This window comes from Mytilus trossulus, chromosome 14 (assembly GCF_036588685.1).
Source record: "Mytilus trossulus isolate FHL-02 chromosome 14, PNRI_Mtr1.1.1.hap1, whole genome shotgun sequence".
In the NCBI taxonomy this organism is placed as follows: Eukaryota; Metazoa; Mollusca; class Bivalvia; order Mytilida; family Mytilidae; genus Mytilus; species Mytilus trossulus.
Genome location: NC_086386.1, coordinates 42,370,772 through 42,386,429, shown reverse-complemented (window position 1 = coordinate 42,386,429; position 15,658 = coordinate 42,370,772). Strand labels below are relative to the sequence as shown.

General features: G+C 30.3%; 1 protein-coding gene across 1 annotated transcript in view; it reads right to left on the bottom strand.

The window, feature by feature from the left end:
• Nucleotides 1-15,658, bottom strand: part of LOC134697782 (anoctamin-7-like) — a 57,402-nt gene that overhangs the window by 28,907 nt on the left and 12,837 nt on the right. The window contains exons 7-10 of the mRNA XM_063560069.1: nt 14,911-14,934; nt 13,569-13,651; nt 5,599-5,720; nt 3,083-3,328 (exon numbers count right to left, since the gene is read on the bottom strand). Of these exons, the coding sequence (XP_063416139.1) occupies nt 3,083-3,328; nt 5,599-5,720; nt 13,569-13,651; nt 14,911-14,934 (475 nt within the window). The remainder of the gene's footprint in view (nt 1-3,082; nt 3,329-5,598; nt 5,721-13,568; nt 13,652-14,910; nt 14,935-15,658) is intronic.

The window sequence follows — 15,658 nt, the reverse complement described above, 5'->3', positions numbered from 1 at the left end:
AATAGTACAAATGACACAACATAGAAAACTAAAGAATAAACAACACGAACCCCACCAAAAACTAGGGGTGATCTCAGGTGCTCCGGAAGGGTAAGCAGATCCTGCTCCTCATGCGGCACCCGTCGTGCTGCTTATGTGATTACAAATCCGGTAAATAGTCTAATTCGGTAGGTCCAATTCATGAAAGGGAAGGGGATTGTAGTTACGACGTAAGGAACATATCCGATATCATTTGTGAAACGGTTATTCCATAACGGTCAACCAACTCGTGATGGCGTCCGTAAAATTTACGAAGGGATGATTTCAACTTCACCATTTGGAACTCTTGGTTTAATAGCTTCCTTGTGAGCAGTAACCCTCTATCAAGAAAATCATGATAGGAAATGCAAGCACGGGAATATCGTATCAATTGGGAGATATATACCCCGTATGCAGGTGCTGCTGGAATGTTGCTACTTAGAAATGGAAAGTTTACAATTGGAAAGCTGAAATCATCTCTTTTGTCGTAAAGTTTTGTCTTCAACCGACCCTCAATTTCTAGATGTAAGTCAAGATATGAAGCCGACTTAACTGTATCTGTAGTATCCTTTATCTCCAATTCGATGGGATAGATGCGATCCACATAGTCACCAAATTTTGAATTGTTTAGTGAAAGAACGTCATCTATATAGCGGAAAGTAGAGTTAAAGAATATTGCTAACTTCTTATCTTTCTTCCTAAGAAGTTCCTGCATGAAGTCAGCCTCATAATAATAAAGAAACAAGTCAGCAAGTAGAGGGGCACAGTTTGTTCCCATTGGGATGCCGACAGTCTGTTGAAAAACACGTCCTCCGAACGTAACAAATATGTTGTCAATCAAGAAATCAAGCATCTTGATAATATCGATTTCAGAGAATTTTTTGTTTGAATCAGAATGATTCTTTACAAAGTATGATTTATCCCTCCCTAAGACAAGATACTTGTATCTACGTTGGCCATTCTTTTTTATGAAGCAAAGTAATACCAACTCTTTTAATTTGTCTTTTAGTTTGGAATGTGGAATACTTGTGTAAAGAGTAGAAAAGTCAAATGTTTTAATACTGTTACAAGCTGAAAGAGAGTTAGATTGTATGTACTCTAAAAGATCTTTGGAATTTTTAAGTATCCACATCTGATTCACGCCACCTCTAGAATAGGCAGTTTCACAATAACTTTGAAGCCCGTCTTTGATTGCTGATAAAATGGATGTTAATAATTTAGAAAGGGGTTTCGTGGAGCACTTGGAAGACCCAGCAATATACCGTTGTTTGTAAGGACACTTATGTAGTTTAGGTATCCAATACAGTGATGGAAGATCCAGTTCTTCATCTTTGGTTGAAATACCAAAGGAACAAAGAACAGACCTATGATTATCCAGGATTTCCTCTTTGGTAAATGTCGTGAGGGTATATGTTGGGTTTCCAAGTGAATTGTCTATACCTAATTCGTTTATCAAGCAATTAATGTAATGACTTTTACAGATAAAAACGATGTTATTTGGGGCTTTGTCTGCGGGGACAACAACATATTCATCATGGAGGTCAGATAGGTGTTTAGCAACATTTGGATCTTTGAAGATTGACGTAGCATGGGCATTGATGGACCCATTCAGTTTCTTAATTCTGATTTGTATTAACGACCTCACTGCCTTTATCCATTCGGATAGAGTGTCTACGTCTTCCTTCTCGCGCTTAGCCCATTGCCTGGCATAATCCTCGACTGAATCCATCAAAATTTTAAAGTTATGGAACCTATTTTACTTTCATTTTCAGGTGTCTTATATTGTGGTATACTGCTGTTCAAAAGTCATCAATCGATTAAGGGAAACACATCAACTATAAGCCGAAAACAACGAAACAGCAGAAACACTGAACTAAAGCACACGACAATGCAACATACATAGATAAGAACTTGCAAATGCCATATTCCTGACTTTAAACAGGACATTTAAAGAAAGAAAAAAACTTTTAAACGTATTATATCAAAACCCAAAATAGTATTGATTGAAAATCAACACTAGGGTGTATTAACCTATCTTCATTCAGACTAATACACTAAAGGAATACTGAATTTAAAAAAAAAACAATTAACTAGTATTAGCTTAATCGTAGATGTGATTAGGTTTAATATCCATGACTATTGCTATGCCAATGGAATACTGCTGATATCTTAGTTGATCGAGACAATTAAGGTTGACTTATTCAAAGTAATGCAATTGAAATCATGGAAAAAGAATAAAAATGTTGTTCCATTATCATAAAACAGGAATGCATACGTTGACAGTCTTAACTTGCCCTCATTCGTTATGAAATATTTCGGACACCTGGAAGTAGCTATTGACGTCTGACGTGTTTGACAAGTTGACACACGTTACAAATTATATCTGTTAAACTGATTGCAAGTATGAAGTAATATTTCCTTGTGGAAAATATTACAATGTATTAAGTTCATTCAAAACAATGTATTATTTAAATAATATTCAAATTATGGATAGTCTACATCTGACATATTTTAAAAAGTACCAATACCTTAAAACCATTCAACGCATGGCTACTGAACAAAATATCAAGTTATTTTGTCCATATGATCCCACTATGAATGAGACAAGAAAATCAGTACGGTGTGTAAACCATACGGTATATCACTTTCCCGTTGCTGACAAAATACGAAGTATGTTCAACAGTTCATCAGAAAAATAAGAACAAAAATGTGTGGACGACTGGACGGAAGAGCAAGCAGACGAACAAGATATAGTTTCAACTTTAAGATTGGGTAATATTTAGAAAAAAAGACACTCTGAGTAGTTAAGAGAAGTTGATAGGGTGAAACTTGAACAGGCTTGATGTTGGATACCTTTGTAAATGGTATAATAATTTTTCAGATAGGTAACATAGTAGTGCTTCCTTTCATAAACGCCCTTAATCAACAATGAAATATGACTTTAGCTTAGTTTTAAGAATAGTAGTTTACTGTGACACCGAAATTTCTGTAGCTTTGTTACATTTACCTGTAATTTACTGTAAATTCAGAATTTATATTCTATTCTTTTATATATTTCAATTACCTTGCTTAGTATCAAAATTGATATTGTATTCAGCAAAGAAGAAACAACTGTCGTAACCATCACACAGGCTTCAGGAGGCATGTGAGGACAATAGTCAACACTAGCAAACACTCTGTAAACAATGACACCAATCACACTTGCCAACACAATACATAACATGAATACTATTGTCAGCCCAGACAACATAAACTTTCTTAGCTGTTTTCTTGTTGGATAGTACCAATCTTCTTGATCTGTCACCGGATGCTAAAATATGCAATAAAGATAGACTAGTTAGGTCTTTCCACTATTCTGTGGAAAAACCTTTTGTATTTGTTCTGATAATTTATGTTTTCTTCCGCCAAATTTATAACGTACCCCGTTTTGTTGTTTCGCTTAATTTTTTTGCATATCGTCGCTGGGCTTCTTGAATGTCTTATATGACTTTTTTGGCTAAAAATACTTGTTGACACCAATGGTCCGGGCGGAAGAAAATCTTCGGTATTACAAAATAGCATACAGTAAGACCATTCAAAATGTGTAAAATAAGACATATTACAAAATTGCCAAGGTCTGTTGTTTGTAAAGTTTGCTTCCAAAATGTTGTATGAAAATTTGAAAATCGTTGTAGAATGGCTTTGGGAAAAAAAATTGTACATTTCTTTATTTCTGTGAAAATAATATAAGTTCTTGGATAATCCATAAATGTCAAAGTTTTTATTTCACTGCTATTTACAAAAATGTTCAAGTTCGCATACGACATTTTGGAAGCATGCATTTTGCCAAAATTTTCAAAGCCTGTTTTTGAGATATTTTTTTCTTGAAAAATTTGTAATTTACTACATTTTAGAAGACTGACTCTGGTAGATCCTGTTAAGTCGAATAATTGTTTATTGTAAGAGTTTCCCCAAACACTGTTTAATTTGTGGCAAGATTTCCTCCGGATCCGTAACCTTAAAAGGAAGCGACAAATGCATTTTATCAAATTGCTCGCTATATCCCCAGGATAGGTTTTGTCAGATTTTGACAAAAAGTAAACGCCATATAAGAGTTTGTTTTCCCCTAATGCATTTGAAATAAATGATATGCATTTGTAACTTGTAAAACATAAAAGATAGAGAACTAGGGTTTGTTGATTTGAGGTCTTTCGTCCAAAGAATAGAAAACTAGGTCAAGGCCAGATATCAAGGTCCAATTCTAAATTCTGAATCAGTGTAAATAAAGTGCGATATTTCTAAACCAGAAGTTGACAATTATATTCCTTGTTTTATGCAAAAAAATTTAGAAATATTTATTTATTGAATCAATATGAAAGACACCTATGCTTAGGACGCTAACAGTAACTTTGAGTAAACCGAAAGTAGCTTCTCGTCAATAATTTATTTATGTGTTAAAACCTTCAATCATTTTGGAACAAATGGTCTTTATTTTAATTGTATTATGTCTTTTTTCCTTTTTCATGAATTATGAAGTTATTATTTTTCAAAAACATCTTGTTTTCTCATTTTGACCTGAATTCCCGGACTGGTAATTATATGTACCACTGTAGATACAGCAATGGCTACTGGCAACATGGTTATAAACAAACCTTGGTTCATTATGTACAAATAAATGACCAAATGATGGTGACCCTTGGAATGATCTTGGTATCAAAAGTTTTTGCTGGTCAATTGACCTTTCAATTATATAAAGAACACAATGTGCTAGAGCTACTAACATTGCATCATTCAGCAATCGATTTAAAACGTACACACGATTTTTGAATAAACATCTTTCTTATATATTGTATAGTTCTAAAACTGTACCTTAATAAAACTATGAAAGATACAGACTTAAAAGTCTTCATTTGTTTGTTACAAATGAGTAGTTGTTGTATTTGTAAATGTTAGACATCTGTACAAAAGACACATTCTAATGCAACAACGTTTGTAACGTTCATTTTGATTGGATAACGTCACTTATTTACATGGCATCAATTGACAATTGATGCTATGGGACGTACGCGCAAGCGCAGACGGCATATGACAGATTTTAAATACATGTTTTAACGTTGTTTTCTGTCAGTTTCATTATAATGGAGATAACAATATTGTATTTTAAGCTCCGACGGCATCAATTGGGGAGTTGATGGTCGCAAATACCCGTTTACTGTCTCCGCGAACGCGTCGCCAGTAAACTTAATTTGCGACCATCAAATCCCCAATTGATGCCGTCGGAGCTTAAAATACAATACAGTTATCTCCTAAATGTACTGAAATTATCCTTGTTCAAGGAAATAATCATTTCGACAGTGAATTACTGGATAAAGGAGTGTTAGGTATAAGAAAATCTATTACTGAAAAAGCTTCAAAGAATTCCGCCAGTTATGTGAGCAACTTATATGTTTATATTTATATTAAAATTGTGTTTATGTACTACATATTGACGCAGGCATTAATCACATTTCCAACTTTTGAAGGTAATGTTTTAAAAAAGAAGAAAAACAGTGTGTATAGCCACGCAAAGTATATTAAAAGAGCTAAAAACTTCTATCTTACCTGTCTTATTCGTGTTCCATAAAACTGTGGTCTGTTTGGTTCTGTCATTGCAAATTCATCTACAGCCCACTTATAGGCCAATGTAGCTGTTTTTCTTTTCCATAATTTGAGAAATAATGTTCCTGAAAAAAAACATTTCCATAACTTTTCGATTTGTTTTTAAATTGTCGATTTTTTTTTAATTTTAAAAATGTTATTTGATTGTTTACAAATGCAAACCAAAAAATCCTTATTTGATTATATACAACACAAGTGTGTGCCACGTGTAGCCAGATAAAAGGGTAAACTATACATCTTTTGGCATATGTTTGCATAGGTAAGAAAAAAAAACCAAAAAAACTTAAATATGATTATAGAACAAGATAAGAATGTCATATAAAGAATGGTTAAAAGTAATTCTTTATAAAATGTCATTATTCTGTTGTCTGAAATTCAGGTAAAGGCGCATTATCTACAAGACATAGAAAAGTATGATTTGTTTGGTTCAATCAATAATTAAATCTAAATAATGTAATAATAAATCGGTTCAAGCAGCCAGTAAGGTTCAAGACTAATTAACATACGAAACGAAGCCAAAAATATTTAAGGCCATGTCCTGTAAATTGTATTAACTTTTTTTTGGAAATTTGAATAATTTGTTTTCATTGTTATAAAATAAAATATGAGAATTTGGGTCAAAAGACAAGAATTTGACAGCTAGTGTCCCCTTAAGACACCATTATTCTTTTCAGTAGGCTTTAAGTTTTGTGCAGTCTATAATGGTTTTAATATTTAACATGATTAACCCAAATTGTATTTCAGAGTCAATTTATTTTATTTTTAATCTTTAAATGCAAAGATTTTTTTTAATTTTCCTTAATCTTTTATTTTATTATTATTTTTAAAATTCCTTTATTTCCATCAGTTGCTTGTTACATTGTCTCCGACAAGTCAAAGCTTCTTGTGAAGAATGCATATAAAGGAGTAGGTCCAGTAAGACCTCTTTTTGGCCTCAAAACATAGCAGTTTAACAGAATCGTTAAATTGTAAACTTTTAGTTTTTCATTGAACAGAAGAATGCTTCTGCTTCATAAATATGGGCTGTTTTTGACATTACAATGCACATATTATTATATACCGGGCACTAGCACCATTAAGTCATGCTAAATTACTGAACATCTTAAAATTTTTAGTATTTTAGTTAAATTTTAGACGGTTTTCGTGTCAAACCAAAGTGGCCGCATTCGTGTGCATCCTTAATATTGAAATGTTAGTTGTATTTTATAATATTACATAACAGATATAAAGGTTGAGGATAAACACGGATGCGGCCACTTTAATTTTTGACAAAATTCATCTGAAAAGTGAAGTTTTTCGGCATGTTTAATAGATTTGTCATATTCTAGCTTGAATCAGATCGCTTTTTATGATTAAATCAGTTAAATTCGTTCACATTAACTAATTGATTTAAATGAAATAGACACTTAAGTGTTTAAAAAGTGGTAAAAATCTTTCCCCAGATGAACCTGAAATTTGAGGCAAAATCGGTCCTTACCGGACCTACTCCTTTCAATTTTATTATATCAATTAATAAAACATCAATCTCATAAATGTTTATTTACAAAATGTAACATTAACTAAAAATTTATCTTCTTTAACTTCTTAGTATAATACATTCTTTTTATAAATTTTTCTAATGAATAGACCCCAAAAAATTAAGTCTTTTCATTTTCTAATCAGATACATGGTAGGATTTATAAATTGAAAACCCAATGATAGTAATAAGATATATGAGCCAGTCCATGCGAAAAGGTACAAAAACGAAAAATTTAGGAATTCTTAAAAGTATGCATAATTATTATTTACTTTTCCTCATATCATCAAGCTGTGAACTACACGCACCTGCACGTGTTGAGACCCCCTCCCCCTTTTAGTTTGATCAAGATTTTTTTAATTGCTGGTCGGTAAAGCATTAGTCCGAGGAACAAATGATTTTACACTTGCTCAAAAAGCAAATAATTTAGATATTTCTACGTCTTTTTTCTGTTTTAATCGACACACTCGAGATAGAATTGAAAATCTTATAAATGTTTACAATAATGATATTTTTTTCGGATAAATCGTTTTTCAAAAATACTATAACAAACTTTAATAACGTGTCCTGTAAAGTTTACTAAAAGGACTTTTTATGTACCTTTTCGCATGGACTGGCTCATATATATAGTTAAATCAAAAGTATTATCTATCATATATTTTATAGCCAAAAACAATATCTTTCAACATTGTTCAATGTGAAATCTTTTTTCATTATTTACTTTTCGCAATAAATAATATTTTTTTCTCCAAAAGTCGTGTAAAAAAGAACATGACATACGATAATGTTGATAATCTTCTTCAATAAAGCATTTGCTACATAAATCATTGTCTGTTACCTTCCATCTAAATAATAACTTTTTGGTTGATAAAATGCCTTGTAAAAGTTTCCATCGATACATCTTTAACTATTTTTCTTCTAGATAATAAAAACATAAACTTGTACAATGGTTTCAAATGAAATTTTGTCTGTAATTGTAATACATTTAACCATACATTTATACCAAAAGGTTTCACAATTTTTTTCTTTACTAATCTGTTATTTAATAACTTATTTGACAAAAAAAGAAATGTCACTATAATTACAACTTATAGACAAACATTGTCTATTTACATAGACTATACTTCTCGTTGTAACCAATCTTTTGGAATTGCGTTTTTAGGGAAGTAAACTCAGCTATCAAGTCGGATTTATTTTCAATTTTTTGCAAGTTTACATTTTGTGATTTTCCCCATTTTCATTTAAAATATCATTTATATAAATCAAAGAACCTTTTATCCAAATTTGGAAAAAAGACATTTGTTATTAAATTTAAAGTATTCATTCCCCCAAATAATTTGTTTTCTAATATCGTAAAAGATTTTTGGTATTTCCGTCTGTCCTCCTCCTAATTTCATCTAGCTTTTTAATACACATATATATATATATATATATATTGACTTTGTACAAATTATAATTTGTATTTTGACTTTGTACAAATAATAATTTGTACACAAAGGTCTTGTACAAATTACAATTTGTACAAAATAAGGCTTAATTTCGCTTATAACTTGTACAATAACTTATCATATGGATATTGTGAAAAAAAAAGGGTTGATGCCCACTATAAAAAAATTTCAATGCTATTTTAAAAGTCATATTGATTCATTTATTATTGATCGAAAGGATGAATTTTATTAGGAAGTTCAGCAATTTGCTGAGAATAACTCATCTAAGCACAACAATCTTTATACAAGGGGCAAATTGAATGAGTTAATTTCTAAAGTTAAAAATGAAAAAGGGGCATTGAAGAAAAGTGACCAATCAATTACTTGACATTTTTCTTCTCTTTGGTTTACCCCATATCCTCCAAAGCGATGATGGAAGAGAGTTCACTGCACATATCATTTCTGAACTGAAATCTTTATGGTCAGAATTAGTAATAGTTCATGAGCGACCAAGACATCGCCAAAGTCAAGGGTCTGTATAAATTGCAAATTTAGACATTGAAGAAATGCTCATAGTATGGATGAATGACATTAAAACACAACAGTAGTATGAAAGGTTGCGCTTCGTGCAATCGCAGAAAAATATATCATATCACAGAGTAATTGGTCAATCGTCTTCTCATGCTCTGTTTGGTTCAGATCCAAAGATAGATTTATTTTATTCTTCTTTGTCCGTGGAACTTTTGCCAAATCTTGAAACTGAGGAAGAATTGAAGAACAGGGTTATCTCGTTTGCAAATGTAAAGGTGGTTGTAACAATTTGAAGTGTAAATGTTAAAAGCAGAATGTTTTGTGTAATTCGAGATGTCATGGTTCGTCCACCTGCTCCAACAAATAAGTGCATTGTATATTATTGTATAGTATTGAAATAGAGTTATCAGTGTGTTTCATATTGATTCGTAATTAAAATTGAAATTATTTTTTGTCATTTGATTTGAAACTTATCATATGTATAATATTGTACAAGTTATAAGTAAAATTAGGCCTTATTTTATACATATTATAACGTGTACAGGCAATTTTTTTACAATTTGTACAAAGTCAAAATACAAATTATAATTTTGTACAATTATTTTGTACACATTTTAATTTGATAACTAGTACACAACATGTACAATTTTTAGATATTAGGTAAATAGTGATCAGTTTTATTATAATCCATATTCATATATAGGCAATTTTTTCCTGATCAATGTAAATAATATAAAGGTATAATTTTACATCTGTATTTAAGATTCTACCTATCCATGATTCTTTTGGTGATTCAAAGTGATTTTTTCAATGTCAATCATATTCAAACCCCCGTTTTCATAACTACGTATCGTACTTCTTTTAATTTTATCTGGTTTGCAATTCCAAATGGATTTGAAACATTTTCTTTCTATTTCTTTTTTATATTTTTCTGGAAATACGCGAAAGCTAGCTTAAAAGGTAAAGAGTAGTATAATCAAAGATTTGATGATCAAAATCTTTCCTAAAATAATGAGATTTCGTGTTTTCCAAAGAATAAATAATTTATCCATTTTCTCTATTTTATTTTTAAAATTTAATTTCTCACATTCTTCATTTAAAATATGTCCCAAAAAAGCTTTTACAGGTTTATCTGTACAGGTAATATATGCTATTTTGTCTTTACTATTTTTGAGTTTTCTTATACATATCATATCTATTTAATTTTTATTTATAATTAATCCGGAAAAAGATCCGAAGATTTCAATTTCATTTAATGATAGTTCGATTTCAATTGTATCATTAAAAATAAAGTTGTATCATCAGCTAATTGGCTTACTTAAATTAAATGTGTTTTTCTATTAAATTTTATCTAAAATCCTTTTTATCTTCTTTACTTCGAAGTCTTAGTGCCAATATTTTAACGGATAGAACAAAAAGTAGAGGAGAGAAAGGTCACTCTTGTTTAATCCCTCGTAAATTCTTAAATATTTTTGAAATCAATCCATTTTTTTTAAAATACATGTTTGAATATTAGCACTTCAAAATTCTAAAAGTCTGAAAAGACCAGTTTTTGTCTTGACTTGCATGAACTTTTACTTGACATTCTCCCAAAGTATGACTCGTGTCTTAATTTTTCTTGACAAATTCTCATTTATATCAAATTTGTATGAATCTTACTCGACATATTCTTGACATTCTGAATATGGTCTTAAAATTTCTTTACAAATTCATGATATTTGAATACTGTCTTGAAATTTCTCGACATATTCTCGACATTCTTATTCTTTCTTAGCATGGCTTGACATAGTCTGAACATTTTGAATTGTGTCTTAAATTTACTTGACAGTTCTGAGTTTTACAAATCATGACCAATATTCATAATATAACTTTTATCTTTAATTCGTTTTACATAATATACTGTTGTTTTAAGTAACACTTTTTACAACAAATATGAAAGTTGGGCATGTAAAATAATTGAAAATTTGGGTATTTAAATAGTTTCACAAATGCAAATATGGCTATGAAATCTAATGTAAAAAGAATAATTAAAAGGGTGTGTTGATATAAAACAATTTAAATGTGTTTTTTTTAAATTACAAATTTTGATTCCTAAATTTTATTAATTAAATAATTAAAACCAATCATATGGTAGACATATTTCACTCTACATTCATAATATCCAATTTTAATATGGTAAATAATTTTTGTACAAAAATGTAGTTTATATAAATAGCAAATTATGATGATATAAAAATCATTCATATAACAAAAGAAAAATTTGTGTAATGTCATCTGTTGGAATATATATTAAGTATTTCACATGGACAGGATGTTCCCCATAACATTAATGTATTACACACCCCAGAATACATGCAACTATCAAATAGAAATTACTGATTTACCTGTAAGCATCCATACAACTTATCAGTTGACCTTCCATAATGATTCCAAAGATTAAAAGAAAATTATTATCTTCTCCAGGAATAATAATAAAAAAAAAGTATTCATAATGGGTCCCATCAATGATTTCTATTTTTTATTCAAATTGAGATTGAGTTTTGAATTTTATATCTTTTAATCAATTTCATTGGTCTCAAACATATATACATAATATAGATCTTAACATTTTTTTTTCTTTTCAGGAAGGAGTTATCACAATTTTTTGTTGATAAAAAATTATAAAATTCAACACTCAAATTTGAAAAAAAAAATGTTTTTGGGTTGTTCTAAAAAAAATATAGTTTGAATCAAGATGAGAACAAATTCTTTCACCAACACGACAGCCCTTCCCCTCCTCTTTTTTAGCCACAAAAACCCAAAAGATGTCATAAACCGTGCAGAATAAGTCTGTACACATTTCAGGCGAAATTTATATTGTTGAGATATTGTCAAGACATATTTAATACTGTCAAGAATGTGTCAAGACATATTCAGACATTATTTAGAATGTCAATAATTTGTCATGCCATATTCAGACATTATTAATAATGTCAAGAATATGTCAAGACAGATCGAGACAAATTTAAGACAGTCAAGAATTGGTCGAGACTAATCCATTGGCACTCACACCACATCTTCCTATATATATATCTTATCAGATGATACAGGAAGTGTTGAGAAATTTTAAGACAATCTTGATACTGTCAAGACACTTGTTAAGGAAAATCAAGAATCTTTTTAGACAACCTAATAATATGTCAAGATTTTTTTATATTATGCAGACCAATTAAGAATGTCAAATAAAAGTTCATGCGAATTCAGACAAAAACTGGTCTTTCCAGACTTTTTGACTTTTGTAGTGCAGTATACAAAGTTTTAACCGAATTTATGAATAATCCACTGAATCCAAAGTGATATAAAGTATCTAACATAAATTTCCATTCAACAGTGTCAAAGGCTTTTTTTTTAAATCGACCAAAACAATAGCCTTTTTTTATTATATATAGTTGCATAATCTATAATGTCCTGTACTTGCCTTAAATTGAATCCAATGAATCTATTGTTTATGTATCCAGACTGATCTGTGTTTATGAGTTTTGATATAACTTTTTTCAGTCGTTGAGCTAGTACATTGGACAAGATGTTAAGATCGACGTTTAATAATAAAAGAAGTAGATTCAGTAAGACCCCTGTTTGGCCCCAAAATACAGCAGTTTTAGAAAAATGTGAAAATCTAATCTTTAAACTATATTTTGGAAAGTAAAATTCTTCTGCTACAAAAATATGAGCTGTTTTTGACAATACATTGCACAAATATTGCGTTCTAGCATCATTAAGTCATGCTAAATTCCGTCTCAAATGAAAGTGGCGGTATTCGTGTTCATTCATAATATTGAAGTGTTAGTTGTATTTGATTATAAAACAAAACATAAAAAGGTTGAGGATGAACACGGATGCGGCCACTTTCATTTTTGATAAAAACCCTCTGAAAAGTGACGTTTTGTTTGCATATTTGACAGATTTTTCATATTTAGACTTGTATCAGCGCGTTTTTAATGACTTAATCAGTTAGAATCTTTCACATAAACTAATCGAATCAATTGAAATAGACACTTAAGTATATAAAAATTGTCCAAAAACTTTCGTTAGATGAATCTGAAATTTGAGGATGACATCGGCCCTTACCGGGCCGGACCTAATCCTTTGTTTTTTTTATTACTTGGCTTTCAAGATATTTTTTTAAAATTGTATTGTCTCCATTTGATTGAAACTTAACGTTAATTGTTCTCTCCAAAGCTAGAATGATAAAGCAGACGAATTTTTTACACGAGAACTACAAGGACGTAAAAGAACATGGTTAATAAATTACCTGTCTACGGTGTAATTTTCAACCGTGCGTTTATATGATGAGTTGAATATTAATAAATAGATAGAACATTATTGAGTCAATTGACAAACGAAGATACTTGCATCAAATTTGAACAGTCATTTGAAAAAGACCGTATTGTAGAACTTACCCCAGACACAGATGAGTAAAGCATAGAATGGAGTGGCGTCATTGTCACTTGCCTCGCTGAAAACAGCTAAGGTTTTTGTTACCCTAAAATATAAATACAAATTATGTCAGAAGGAACTAATATGATTGTTTATAAACACTATACTGATGGTGTAACACGTCTATAAACATATAATCACTTAAAATAACTCAAACACGTTTTTGTAAGAGTAATACGTTGAGAAGCAGACTCTTTTGCCTTTTATGTGTCTAAGATAACACCGGTTTTACGTAGGTTTTGAGTTGTTCAGTCGAAAGATTTCAATGTGGTGTTTGATTGTAGTTTTTCAATACTTAAACAGAGTTATTGACACTGACGAAATTAGTTTGTTTTTATAAAAAAAATTAAACAAATGTAATTGAAATATTTTTGTGGTTTAATTGAAAAAAGCTGTACGTAGTTGAAATGTAATAAATTACTTTGGCATATTATTGGCATAGATCTGTTCAAAACACTAAATTGCTAATGAAAGTTTAAAATTATTGTGTAGCAATGGAAACTTAACATTCGAATGAACCATACAGTGCCTGTTAAGTGAAGAGAAACTATGCAAGACGAACATATATTCATACCGATCTGCCCGTACAACCGATGCAGTTGACATATTGCTTATAGTTTTAGAAACATTAAGTCGAAAGGGAACATATTTAAATTTAGTTATTATGCAATAAAATAGCGGCTTATTATCAACAATGAGGGGGAAAAAATAAAAACATGTCGTTTTTTGTTAATTTTGATTACACATTACAACGTTCCGATACAAAAAAAGAAGGACAAAATAACAATTGTACAGGACGAACCATGCGTGCAGTCTTCCTGTAAAACGTTTATTTAGGTCTAGAAAAATGTGGTGTGAGTGCCAATGAGACAACTCTCCACTCACATAAGAATTTATAAAAGTAAATCATTATAATGAACGGCCGTCAACACGGCTATAAGGACCCAAGATTAACTATTGTAAAACCATTCAAACGTTTTTTTTACATGGATATAACATTTTAGAGTTTCTGGTAATTCATCCAACTGCATTTGTACTCGGTACTTTCATGAACATACTACATGTATAAGCCGGTTTTGAACTTCTTCCAATTTAACAAAAAATATCTCAGGTTAAGGTTTATCAAATTGTACATGTTGTTTACTTCCATTTTTTTTAAACAGATCTGATGTGAAATGTTGCATTTGTAAACATCGTAAGTAGCATTTTTAACGCATGTTATGTTAAACATTAAAAAATGCAAATGTAAGGTAACATATCTGTGCATATACTTTTGATAGCGTTTATCATAAAGACAATACTCACTTTGATGTTTCATTGTTGGTAAAGCTGAAAAAAGATAAAGTAAAACAAAATAAGGAAAATAACATCAACACAAAGTGAATTAAATGATTTTATTGAATTGGTATTGATACTTCCTTTCTACTCCCTTAAATAAGCTGGTTTTTTTTATAAGATTCAAAACTTTTATCATTATATTTTCTTATAATATAAAGTAAGTTCAACTTCTAGTTTCCCACTTGCTGCCAAAATTTCAAGACGTTTTGAAAATTACATGAATTAATACCAGAATTTGCCAATGTCATAACAAAAGTGTCAGTTCTTGTTAATATGAGAATTAATCAACATACATAAAATTTGGTTACAATTGTCACAAATAAAATACATGTTTCATCAAAATCTCATCGCAATGAAATTTGTTTTGACAAAAATGCTCACATTTTAATAAAAAATACATTTCAGTAGATACCCTACACCATACTCCAATTTGATATTTTTAAACATAGTAATTTTTTATATATTTTCCTCTATTACCACGACCTATTATGATCTATTTGTTCCAGATTTTTGTAATAGGAAAATCTTTTCCCATGTTTTTTTATGGCTTCTGTGTGTAATTTATAGATGTAGTTTATCTACAGTGATCATTAGTCTGTCGACGCTGTGTTTGTAATTCCTATCTCCTCCTATGGAAACTTTACGCCGATCTTTATTAACAAGGACTGCAAGTTTCCTGTCAATGGTCGTAATTATTTAACACCCGTTACTCTAA